Below are 13,510 nucleotides of genomic sequence, written 5' to 3' on the forward strand. Positions count from 1 at the left end.
CACGACTTCAGTGTATAATCATCACCCGAAGCAGAATGGATACTTTGCATGAAGGTGATGAGCATGGAGTTGGCGAAGAAGAATTTTCCCCACCAGGAGGTTTCTCCGACCCTCCCCCTTCCCCATCTACGCCAAGGATTGCACTACCTTCTATGGAGGCTTTCGACAAGATGATGATGGACAGGTGGTTGGAACGCGAAGCAAGGAAATTAGAACGCGAAGCAAGAACAACAGAAAGAATGGCAAAGATTGATCGTAAGTACCAAGAAGATATGGCAGCCATAGCGCGTAAGTGCGAGCAAGCACGCTCGGAAGCCAAAGTAAGACAAGCCGAATTGGATCGTGAGCGCGAAGAAAGACAAGCAAAATTTGATCGTGAGAACAAAGCAAGAAAAGCGATGAGCGACCAACACATGAAAGAGTTGTTGCGACTTTTTTCTAATGTGCAGGCGCAGATTGCAAAGGATCAGGAGAAGGAGACTCTCTCAGTCTTGTCTTCTCCAAAGTACGACACACATGATTTAGATAATAAGGATAAGCATGATGATTTGAATGATAATGACAAGCATGATGAATTACATGATGATGACTTGCATGATCACGATGTGATTTCTCAAAAGCATGATGATTTGCAAAATAATGACGTGATTGTTCACCAGGATGATGGTTTAGTTGATACTTTTTCTGAAGCTAACCTCATTGCAGATTTGATCAATCACGAAGAACCAATCTTGGCTTTCGAGTCGATGTCCACAGAACCCCCACAGGAAGATTCGATAGATTACAAAGAACCGATCTTGGCTCTCGAGTCGAGGTCCAAAGAACCCTCTCAGGAAGTATTATGTGTACGAGCGATTAGTCAGCACGCGTCGAGTGTTTCATTCGTGATGCTTTCCTGTATTTTGATCACCGTCTTTATGTGATCCCTTTTCACAGGCATGACATATTGTACGATGAGCACGATTCACTCATGAATGAGCACGGATGTATACGAATGATTCATGAAAAGATGAAATGTTTGCATTCAAGGAATCCACATTCCATGTCTCTTCCTTGGCATGACACGGTTTCAGAAAGAGCACAAGAAGGATTGAGCATCAAGCATCGGCATTTCCATCGTGTTTTACCACAATTGATTGATTTAGATCAGAAAGTTAAGATTCGAGCCCATTGTTTGCGTGTGTTTGATGAACGGTTTGGCACTCCGTCACTTTGTTCATCTGCATTGCATGCACAGTTCTGTCGAAGGAATAGTATTTTTCCAGTCACTTTTCATGCAATGGGTATGTTCATGGTTTTGTGTTGGAAATGGTTCCAGGAATTTTCATCCTCGGAAATTCTTGAAGACGATGGACCTACGTCCATAGACAAAGTTGAAGCATTGAAGGAGATTCAAAAGACTTTGTGTCGCTTCCGGCACGGCCCAAAGAAGCAAGCGTTGCAGACCTTTATGAAGTTCAAGTATTGCATGACCCACGCATCAGAGTGGGCCGGCGAAGAGTCCTTCACAGGATTCCAGACACTGTTGGCGATCTCCTTCAACGCCATACAGTTCGGTACCAGTACCTCACTTTGAAAAGGAGGGGATGTCAAGTGACACATCTAACCCTATGAGTACGTGGACAAGCTACTTCATGACATGGGTTCAGTTCAGTTCAGTTAGCCTAGCTTAGAAAGTGATCTGGCATTTTTGTGAGTATGTTCGCAGACCGTGCATGTCCAGACACTTAGATTAGATGCATATACTCTGGTTGCACACAGCATGATCATCAAATTTCCATCAGAACCCATTAGGAGCATTTTTACAGTGCATAGACCTATTTTCCATATTTTTGACATTTTTCACTTATTATTTTTAAGTGACTTTTGTTGGGAACTAGGTAGGGCAAATTAGCAAGTGAAGTATATAAGAAAACCTAGCGCTAGCACTTTCTAGCAAAAAAGGCAGCAGGAACATCTGTTCAATAAGCACCTTCTCAGCAAGACTCATCCCTTCAGCAAACCTAGCGTTTTTGCTTTGGCAAGGCCTAGCGTTTTTCACCCAGATCAGTCCTGGCGATTTGGATTGCAGATTAGCCCAAGCAGCAGCAAGACAGCATGACTCCCTAGTGTTTTTGGCATCAAGACCACAGATCAACCATAGCGTTAGCAGATTTCTCAGCAGAACAAGAATCAGCCCTAGCGTTTTTGCATCAGCATGACCTACTAGCATTTTGCAGATTCATCGCGACAAGACCTCAAGAAGGATCAGCGTTTTCAGTTTTCAGCAGTCAGACATCGCAGAAGAAATCCCAGACCTCGCAGATCTCACCTTCCCGCAGCAGATCCTCGCCGCACGGTCAGATCCCGCAAAGTTTGCAGTTTCAGCCCGGAAAACGCAGATTTCAGCATTTGCGTTTTCAGCAAGATGTCGTCGCATCGTCGTTATCGACATCGTCACCGACATAGAGTCAGAATTCAGCAGATATAGATTTGCTGATTTTAGCCATTAGCATTTTCAGATTTCAGCCCGTCTCGTCGTCGTCGACATCGTCGGCAAGTCCAAGCATTGTAGAGATTTGTACAATCATAAGTAGACCGCTCTCGCCATAGAGAGTGGGGCCTTCGGAGGAGAGTTTGACAACATTCTAGTGTCGTATTCTTCTCTCTCTATCTCTCAGTCTCATGCACCTTCATTCACAATGTTTATCCACTTTGTTTGTGACCACTTACACTCTCTCACTAAAGGAACGGAAGGCTCTCCCTTCCGTAAGTAAAAGGAACCTTGAGCACAGTTCGGAGCACTCATCTTGAGCAAAATTAAACAGTCACTTCCGCTGCACCTTACAATAAGTAAACCTAGCACTAGCACCATCTGGCAGAAGAGGCAGCACGAACATCTGTTCAACAGGCACCTTCTCAGCAAGATCCCCCCCCATCAGCAGACCTAGCGTTTTTGCATCTGCAAGCCTAGCGTTTTCATCCACAGTCAACCCTAGCGTTTTTGCATTGCAGATCAGCCCGGGAGTAGCAGAGCACAGTAAGTAGCCTAGCGTTTGCGTTTGCAAGGCAAGCTAGCGACAGCAGGACAGCACAGCCCCTAGCGTTTTTGGAGCAGCATGACAGACCAACGTTTTGCAATTCCATCGCGACAGAACCTAGAAGAACACCAGCGTTTTCAGTTTTCAGCATAGACTCACTGCAGAACAAGTCCCGAACCTTGTAGGTCTCACCTTCCCGCAGCAGATCCTCGCCGCACGGTCAGATCCAGCATAGTTTGCAGTTTCAGCCCGGAAACGCAGATTTCAGCATCTGCGTTTTCAGCGCGTTGTCGTCGCATCGTCACCATCGACATCGTCACCGACATAGAGTCAGAATTCAGCAGATAAAGATTTGCAGATTTCAGCCCTTAGCGTTTTCAAATTTTAGCCCGTCTCGTCGTCGTCCTCATCGTCGTCGACATTGTCGGCAAGTCCAAAGCATTGTAGAGATTTGTGCAATCTATAGAAGACCGCTCTCGCCATAGAGAGTGGGGCCTTCGGAGGAGGGTTTGACAACATTCTGGTGTCGTATTCTTCTCTCTCTATCTCTCAGTCTCAGCCTTCATTCACAGTGTTTATCCACTTTGTTTGTGTCCACTGCACTCTCTCACTAAAGGAACGGAAGGCTCTCCCTCCTGTAAGTAAAAGGAACCCTTGAGCACAGTTCGGAGCAGTCATCTTGAGCAAAGTTCAACATTAACATCCGCTGTACCTAACACTTCTGCTGATCCAGATTTGTACATTTTCCGTGAGGGAGGGTTAGTGACACTTGTTATCCTCTACGTCGATGATCTTGTGATTACAGGTAGCCATGTTGAGCACATCCGCAGTAATATGGCAACCTTGTCAGAGGAGTTTGAGATGACAGACCTTGGCTTGCTTCATCATTTTCTTGGACTAGAAGTTAGACAGACAGAGGTGGGCACCTTCCTCTCTCAGGAGCGGTATATCCAAGAATTATTGGAAGCATTTGGTATGACCGAGTGCAAATTCATCTCTACTCCAATGGATCCCAATCAAAAGTTGTCACAGTTTGATCTTCCTCTTCTAGCAGATGCAACAGAGTATCGGAAATTGGTTGGTTCTCTCTTTTGGGTACTCGACACTCGATTTAATATCAGTTTCCCGGTAGGTCTACTCAATTCTTTTATGCATGAACCCGCCAAGTCACACATGCATCAGGCCATCAGGGTTCTGAGGTATTTGAAGGCGACCTAGTCATTTGGCATGGCATTCACTATGCAGCTTGAGGTTCGGATTCCCAGGTCATTCTACAAGGATGGAGTGATTCAGATTGGGGAGGTAATCCAGACGGACGACGATCGACCACAAGTTTTACTTTTTCTTTGGCTCAGGAGCAGTTTCATAGAGCAACAAGAAACGGCCAACAATTGCTTTGTCTTCCATAGAGGCAGAGTACCGTGTTGTTTGTAGTGCTACATGTGAGTCAATTTGGATTAGGAGGCTACTTTTGGAGATGGGCTTTCCGCAGCAGATGACCATTATGTACTCAGACAACCAAAGTTGTATTGCCATTGCAAGGAATCCGGTGTTTCACTCACGGACCAAGCATATAGAAATTCAGTACCATTTTGTTCGTGAGAAGACACAGGATGGCTCTATCCGACTAGAGTACATCCCTACATCCGATAACCCTGCTGACATCTTCACCAAACCTCTTCCACAGGCTACACTATCCTCCCATGCCAGCTCCCTTGGACTCTTTCCACGTCCAGGAGCTGAGAGGGGGTGTTAGAGTTCATCTTCTTGTCCGGTGGTAGCTCTGGTATCTCCCAGGAGCAAATTAGGGAGTGAGGGCTGTTTTGTGTCTGTGCCCGGCCGTACTACATGTAGACGTACCTATTATCGACGGTGCACATCATGGTATTGCTCACCCAATAGGCTGGCATGAGGCAAGACCCTTGTTCCTAGGGTTTCCCGGGGTCAGAGTCTCGAGTCATCTGCACTTAGGCCACTAAATATGTGTTACAGGTCATTTTAGTGAGTTTACATATTTATTAGCCATTTTAGCCAATTTCCAGAATCGTGGGGTTTTCTAGCTGAGTAGGGCAAACTGGAGTTTGTCCTATATAAGCAGTCCCCCCCTCTTGTACTTTTGGCAAGTTGTTGAATACAGATTACCAGCGTTTGGGCTCTCTCTCTGCTAGCTTTTTCTCTCTCTAGCGTTTTCACTTTGTGGCGAGCACTCTCTCTCTAGCGTTTTCTGCAGGAGGCGACATCAGCCATCGATCACTCTCTCAAGCCCTAGCGCTTCCCTTTCTCGCCTGTTACCACCGCTCCGTAGCGTTTGTGCATCCCCGGCAAGAACCAATGCCCGTTCGGTGGGCGGTACGGGCTTGTGTCTTCACGGCAAGGAGATGCATCGCGATAGATTCGAGATCTATTGGCTGCCTATCATCACAAAGAGGTGTCTTGATCGCAGTTGCAGACAGTTCCTCATCCGATTCACCTTCTTTCCGTTGCACCTTTGACAAGACCAACCCATCTTCTGGTCCCTAGTGTTGTGTCGATTTTCTGCATTGTTTTTCTAAGTTTAATGTCGTGCAGAATTCCACGTGAAGTAGCAAATTAGCTTTAAAATATGAAGTACATGCTTCCGTTTTTGTGACAATGGTATCAGAGCAAGGTTCTCTCATTTCCTTTCTCAAGGAGAGACGGTCGTTGGCAAAAAATACCCGTCATGGTAGGACAAGCAGAAGAGCTCGGCTCAGGCAACGGATGGCAGAATTGCAAGCCGCTCTTGCCCAGTCAAAAGTGCAGAAAGTGATTGAAAAAGGGAAAGCAACGATGATGGAAGAGCCACCTCAGAATCCCCCAATACCAACTCAGGGAATACCTCAGACTCGGGCTCCAACAACCTCCCCGACAACATGAAGAAGAAGAAATCCCTTCATCGAATTACTCACCAAATTACTTTGTTATGAAGAACCTGGATAATATCATTCCTAATAAGGAACTTGAGTTGCCCCTGGACGAGGCTGTAGATCAACCACCGGAAGCAGAAAAGCAAGACGAGGATCAAAGGAAGAGTCGATACAGAATTCCAGTGCATAAGAATTCCAAAGCCATCTCCAAGAAGCGGTCCCGACACCACGTGAAGAAGACGAAGACGTTCAAAACTGGAGATAAGAATGTCAAATTTGAATGCTATAATGGAAGGAGGGTTGTTACAAAGGAGAGCTTTCATTCGACAATTCGAGGTGGCCTTTGCAGAAGGTAATTTCTCAAAGCGCTCAAAACTACGCCACGTTAGCATGTATCTGAAAGATACGGCTAGCAACTGATGGCTTACCACAATTTTGGAAAAACGCAAACCCAAAGACTGGGAGGAGTTCAAAAAAGAGTTTATGCTCAATTCCTTCGCCCCAACTTTGTCGATGATGTGAAGAAAGAATGGGATTGGCTCTCCCAAAGAGAGTATGAAGCTGTGTCCAACTACGTCGAAAAATTTTGAGAGGTCCTCCTTAAAGTTTCTGATGAATAGAAGATGCGCAAGTTTGAAGTTGGACTCCAATCGGTACTTCAAAAAATCATGAAGTTATACCCGCGAAACACTCTTCAAATTATGATACAGTCTTCCCTCATAGCCAGTAACTTGCATTTGAAAGGAACTCTCGTAAGCAAGAGTTTAGTACCTTTCATGCAAAGCAAAAGGATCTCATTACTGAGGTAGAAACCTCTACACAAAAGCGGCCATTCAGATAAACCCAAAGGCCTAGAAAAGAAGCCAGAGGGAGCATTGAAGAGAAAATTTCTTACTCCCTCTCAATTGAAGGCCTATATGGAAGAGGGTATATGTTTCTATTGTGGCGAGACAGGCCACAGGAAACCAGATTGCCCACATCTTAAGAAAGATTCTCCTCCTCCTACATCAAATTTAGTACCTGACCTACAAGACAACACCAGGAAGGAGGAAGGGAACTCAAAGGGTGGGGGGCAACCTGAACGGGCAGAGAGTACTGATCTTGTTTGATCAAGGCTCCACCGACAATTTCATTTCCTTAAATATCTCATAATCTCTTGGACTTGCTCCCGAGAGATTGGGAACTCCGATCAGTTCAGGATCAGCCTTTGAAGGGTTGAATACGAATTCCACTCCATTGCAAGGGCATTTGAATCTAAAGATTGGGAAGTACTCTGATCAAGAGTCTCTCTTAGTTGCTCCATACAAGGATGCGATGTTATTTTGGGAATGCCTTGGCATTACAAAATTCATCCTCTCCCAGATTATGTAAATAAGAAACTGGCAATAGTATGATGTAAATGCAAGTGCTACTGGTTGGCCTATGCCCATGGTCAATCACATCACTGTTAAAAGAGAAATAAAGACGTGTCTTTCTACTTACTTGACTTTTGTCAAAGACAGACTTTTCTTAATCAGTATAAGGATTGTTTTACTAACACTCTTCCACATGAATTACCTCCTGAAAGACCGGAAGATCATAGTATCAATCTAATTCCGGACAGTTCACCTCCAAATCAGCCACCTTACCGAGTCAGTCTCTTACAACAACAAGAAATCCTTAAACAAGTAAATGAACTTCTCGAGAAGGGTCTTGTTCGACCTGGTACTTCTCCTTACTGTTCACTAGTCTTGCTTGTTCAAAAGAAAGACGACACATTTTGAATGTGCATCGATTATTGTTCTCTAAATAAGATTACGATTAAGCATAGATTTCCAATTCCCCGAATCGATGATATCTTAGACAAGCTGCAAGGGGCGTGAATTTTTAGCCGCATAGATCTCAAGAGCAGCTACCATCAGATTCATATTGCTCCAGAAGATATACAATGTAGTCTGGATGTGATTTCTAAATAAGTTACAATGATCATAATTCTCATCTAAGATCTCGACGGGGATAATGATGTGAATGTTCAACGAGCGACTGTTGTCTTTGAGAAAGTGCTAGATGTGTGCAATCTAGTACATCAGTACTTAGAGTCAGCGTCAGTTCAACGAGCGACTATTGTCTTTGAGAAAGTGCTAGATGTGTACTTAAGAGTCAGCGTCTACTGAGCTAGTTTGTCCTGTGTCTGTTTTGCAAGAGTAATCGAGGGCGATTACAATTCTTGCAAGAGGGGGGTATGTCACAAAATTGTGACATGGAGTAGCTTCCAACTTGCAGATTATGGCCAAGGGGCCAAAAGGGGTTAGGGTACCCCTCACGACTTACTAGAGTTTGCCGAGGGGCCTAAAACCTCCAGAAGAAAAACAGAGCCCCCAAAATTGCGTAGAGGTGATGACGTGGCAAACTATACGGATGCCCCCGGATTTTGCGGAAAAGTCTTGACATGGCAATCTGTACTAAGGACAGGTCCTGACGTGGCAATCCATATGAAGGAGCCCGCTTTTTGTGCTAGGGAGCAAAGGACACTGGCAATACACGCCACCAGTGTGGCTCTTCCCACCTCCGGTTGTGTAACGTGGCTCTTTGAGCATATTTTTTTATCGCACGGAAGAATCTCCCAATGCCCCCTTACCTTGTACAGGGAAATGTTTGTAGCCCTTCAGTAATTTGATAACCTGATGGAACAATCTTGTTGCTCGCCCAAAAAAAAAAAAAAAGGATGAGAATTATTAAAAAATGTACAAGAAATCTCCCTGATGAGTGCATGTGATGAAGTACGGGCCCACATACCTCTCGAGGGACCATTGGCGCATTCACTGCAGTGCCAGAGAGCTCTCCTTGCAATGCACCAACAACAGCCTCTGCAATTTCCACAGCAACACCCTCCTGGACAAATAACACGGCCATTAATTGGTAATGCGTCCAAAACAAACAGTGTGGCTCATACTTCCAACCATGGCCGTTTTTCGGGGTGCAATATAGGTGACAAACATATTAACACTGCTTCATGACTGTGTGCATAATCATATATGCTAATAATCAAAGTCAATTCAAATAACATATGCAATAATGATTGCCATAAAGGACCTGAAACTATTAACCTGGGCCTCAGCTGTGCTTGCTCCTAAGTGGGGTGTTACAATGACATTTTCATGTAAGATGAGTTTGTTATCCTGTTCTGGTGGCTCCTCTGTGAAGACATCCAAAGCCGCCTTTTACACAGAGACACAATATCAGAATAATTTTCTTATACAGCAAACCAATGGGGACAATACTCAAAATTCTGGCAAAATTCATGCTGAAACCCTTACCTGAGCAACAATTCCATTGTCAAGTGCTTGTAGAAGGGCTTCTTCGTCAATAACACCACCACGTGCGACATTAATAATGCGCACTCCTTTCTTCACCTTTTTAAAAGTTTCTGCATTAAATACTTTTGAAGTGGCCTGAGTCAGCGGCATATGTAACGATAAAAAATCTGCTTGTGCAAGTGCATCATCAAAAGAAACCAAATCCACTCCAATAGCATGTGCTCGATCAACTGGTGCATAAGGATCATGTGCCAAGACAGTCATGCCAAGGCCCTTTGCTCTGCGAGCCACTTCAGACCCAACTTTCCCAAAGCCCATTACTGCCAAAGTTTTCCCCACAAGAGATACTCCTGTGTATTTGCTGCGGAGCCATTTCCCTGTGCAGGAAAAAAAAAAGGCAAAATGAAGCAAAACTATTCTTCCCTGAAGAAAACGAAAGAGACCAAAAAGAACCACAAAAAACTGCAATGTCATTTCAAAATCCCTTTTTAAACTTGAAACCAATGTTACAATACTGTTCATCCTAAAGCAACAAGAGCAATCACCCCAATTATCAGCTGGCAGAGGCCAAAATCCATTCCAATTTTATGAAACACAGTAAAGGTCACACTGAGGCCAGAAAATTGCAAGTTTCCCATTCAGTATTGAACATGCAGATGCTCGGATACGCACAAGAAACACATAAGCTTGTGAGAGAAAAAGAGAGAGAGCTTGGAAAAAGTGTAAATTTGGAAATGTCATGTGCAATAGATGATGTAACCAAGATCGCGCATCACAAACACAATCCCCTTACCTTGGTTCCTTCTACTTTAAGAATGTTCATACTCCCTTGGGGAGTGAGTACAAAGATGGACCGAGACATAAAGGTGATCATAGGGAGAAGAGCGAAAGGAGACGATGACATCACAGCTGGGTCTTAACTAAATCTCTCATGGGTTGCCCACTCCAATACAGTTTGGATGCATCTACATGACCAAGGGAGAATGGGTTTACTAGAGGCATCTTTTCAACATAATGGATGTATTACATGTATGGTTGTCGAGAGTGTCAGGATATCTTCACTTCTGGACATATGTCTGAGTCTATGTGTTCTGGCCTTATATCTCTTATTCCAAGGGAGGAGACAGCACATATTTTCAACAATGGAGGGCGATCACCCTTCTCCCTTCGGTTTATAAAATTTTGGCCAAGATGATCAGCGGTAGATTGCAACTCTTCTTACAAAATCTTACTCATGCTTCCCAAACAGCCTTTGTCCAAGACAGATGTATACTAGACAATATCTTATGTTTTCATCAAGTACTAGAGTGGGTGTCACAAAAGGGAGCGCACAAGAACAAATGATAGGCTGAAAATAAATAGAATTTGACAGAGAGAGACGGAAGGGAGAAGATCGACATAGTATTGGGGACCAAAACTGGTCCCCCCTCCCCCCCCCCCCCAAAGAGAATCTTTATTGATAGGGAGAATCTTTTACAGCATAAGAACTGGTGTGAACCCTCCATTCTTATCTCACACTCGATGGTGGTTTCCTTCCCATTGAGAGACGAACTCTCTACTTAGATTCCTTTCGGTTTTCTCTCATAGCATGGATTCCGTTTCCAGAATCCCTCAAGCGTAGGACGAAGCCTCCTTGCTCTGTTCTCAAAGGTAGTACCTGCAAAACACATGTCACAGACACATAGCAAACACTGATAGAACTCAAATACAAATCGTCACATGTTGCTCCAGGCATGGAAAGCAACCTTCGTTCGCAAACTTGTCATGAACACTTGATCGGTAGCCGCAATAGAACCCTCCTTGTACTCTTCTCACAGTAAGGGCGCCTTCTCTTTGGTGCAGTGTGATGCCAGAGTTGGAGGCACCACGTTTCTTTTATAGGCTTTGGGAAGTGACTAGAATAGGGGGTTTCCCTGCTAGGAATACAGGGAGGGGGAAGTGCCTTGTTGCCTTGAAGTCCACACCAAGAAAAAGGAGGCAGAGAGAAATCGATGGCTGCCAATTTTGGCCAGGAGAGGGGGGCGCCCTGCTTTTTCTGGAGTGGAAGGCTGGCTTGGAGTGTACGCCAAGCACAGAGAGAGAGAGAGAGAGAGAGAGAGAGAGAGAGAGAGAGAGAGAGAGAGAGAGGTCAACTGTAGCAAGAAACAGCCAGATGGAGGGGTGCCTTGCTTTTGAGACTATTTATACCTGCGGAATAATAAGTGGGCGGCCTGACAGTTTTTAAAATGATCTGAACCTATTTAAAACTCACTAAAAACTTATGAGCTGAAAACTATGCTTACACAAACACACCCTAGGCGTCCCTAGATACAATCTCATGCATAAATGTGATGCAGACATAGACTCCTTCGCGGAAAGCATATGCGTTCCCAAAAAGCACTCAAAACGCAACCTACATCTCAGAAAGCATTTGCATTTCTTCAAGGCTTCTCAGAACCCACCTTTATTCATGTGCTTGCATCTTTACGCATAACTCTTACTCAGTTTGGATTTCCTCCTCAGACCAATATAATACTCCCTAACCAATGCTCCCATCGCCCATCTTGTGACGCATTGAAAGTACCCTTTACGTAGACTCTTTCACCAAACTTACGGAACAACTCCTTCGCGATGCTTTATGTCACCCATCGTATGACGCATCAAAAATGATGGCTTTTATTAATTCTTGTAGATCTAGAGTTTTGAAGTGCACAAATTTAAATATCCTAATTTTATTAAAGTAAAAATTACTCAAAAATGAGAAAATAGTCAATTTAGCAACATCCCTCTGGCTTCTAAACAACTGACTTCAACTATACTGCTTGTACATATCCTTCGAGAAGCTCGGGATAAGGTGTTGATTCCTGCTCGGTCATCCATTGAGCATCCAAAGTGGAGTAGTTCTTTTGAACTTTACCAAATACTTCCGTGTAATTTTTTCGGACTTAAGTGGCCGCTCCTAATGATGAATGATCTGCTCTAGTTGGAGTATCTCTTTCAACCTCAGGGGGTTCCTCAACAATAGGCTGACTTGGTGACGGTTCCATGTATGGCCGAAGTAAACTAACATGGAAAGCATTAGGGATCCTCCAATTAGGTGATAGCTCTATTCAAAATGTAGCACTTGGTCAATTGTTTTAAACGGCCCATAATAACAGTTGGAAAGTTTAACCACCTTCCCCTTATGAGACGCTTGTTTCTTCAGTCTCACTTTCTCCAACTTGAGTAAGACCCAATGACCACCTATCTATTAAAGTTCATATTCCTGTCCAGTGGTAGCTCCGGTATCTCCCAGGAGCAGATTAGGGAGTGAGGGCTGTTTCGTGGTTGTGCCCGGCCAGTGTGAGGTTGTTCACTCATGTTGGGTCATGTCTAGCAATGTTTAGCTCGGGTCTTGGCTTGGTTCCATGGTCTCCAGTTGTCCTGCAGGCTGTGAATAGCATTCCCCAACCCTAGCATATTTTTCCCCCTGAGCCCATGTGTATCCAATGCCCTCTTCACACCTATTCCTTATTTTCCCCCATTTACCAAGGTCGTGGGGCTGGAGGAGTGGGTCGGGCAGGGCTGAGGTCAGCCCTATATAGGCAGCCAAGGGGGGATCACTTCCTAGCAATGCAGATTAGCCTTAGTGAGGAGCGCCCTCTCCGGAGCCTGGCGTTTTTTCTCATGCTGGCATCCTGGCGTTTATGCATGGATCACCCAGCGTTTTTCATGCACAGCAGTTCAGCCCTGGCGTTTTTCACCTCCTTTCCCTCCCTGGCGTTTTTGCCTCCTGCCCACAGAGAGCGTTTGCAAACAGTGGGACCATTCCCCAGCGTTTTCTTGGCCACCATTCCCAGCGTTTTGGGAGACCAGCCAAGGCATGTTATGCATCGCTATGGGAGCAAATCCAGGGAGCAGTTGGTGATCCTTTGCTGGGTGATGGGCAGTAGTTCTCCCTTGCCCCATTCCTCCTCAAGGCAGCCCATTCGACGGGCTTTACTGTTGATCCTTCCTTTGCCAAGAGTAGGATCCATGTCGGGGAGTCCATCCCATGACGAGACCGAGTCAGTGGTCTCGTGTGTAGGAACAGTTGGCAGTGTCAGTAGCAATTGCAGTTGTGTGTGTCCTCGGTTCTATCCATAGGCATGTCAGTTCTATGTCGGACCACCCTTGGTCACTTGTATGAGCAGATTGTTATCAGCATGGAGAGCCTTTCCGAGATCTCTCTCTCTCTCTCATTCTCAGATGTCCTGTCTCATTCTACCTATGTGATCTCTCTTCTCCACAGGTGTGCCTTGTTCATGTGTTTGGCATTGCAGGTGTTCTAGATTGGAGTCGAGGTACCCAC

At 44.9% G+C, this 13,510-nt stretch overlaps 1 protein-coding gene across 1 annotated transcript in view; it reads right to left on the reverse strand.

Annotated features, from left to right (window-relative positions):
• LOC147428756 (D-3-phosphoglycerate dehydrogenase 3, chloroplastic-like) overlaps positions 1-13,510 on the reverse strand; it is an 82,526-nt gene that overhangs the window by 46,639 nt on the left and 22,377 nt on the right. The window contains exons 2-4 of the mRNA XM_086496902.1: positions 9,202-9,578; positions 8,992-9,102; positions 8,681-8,776 (exon numbers count right to left, since the gene is read on the reverse strand). Of these exons, the coding sequence (XP_086353028.1) occupies positions 8,681-8,776; positions 8,992-9,102; positions 9,202-9,578 (584 nt within the window). The remainder of the gene's footprint in view (positions 1-8,680; positions 8,777-8,991; positions 9,103-9,201; positions 9,579-13,510) is intronic.

Source organism: Adiantum capillus-veneris, chromosome 23, assembly GCF_014529385.1.
Source record: "Adiantum capillus-veneris isolate H3 chromosome 23, ASM1452938v2, whole genome shotgun sequence".
In the NCBI taxonomy this organism is placed as follows: domain Eukaryota; kingdom Viridiplantae; phylum Streptophyta; class Polypodiopsida; order Polypodiales; family Pteridaceae; genus Adiantum; species Adiantum capillus-veneris.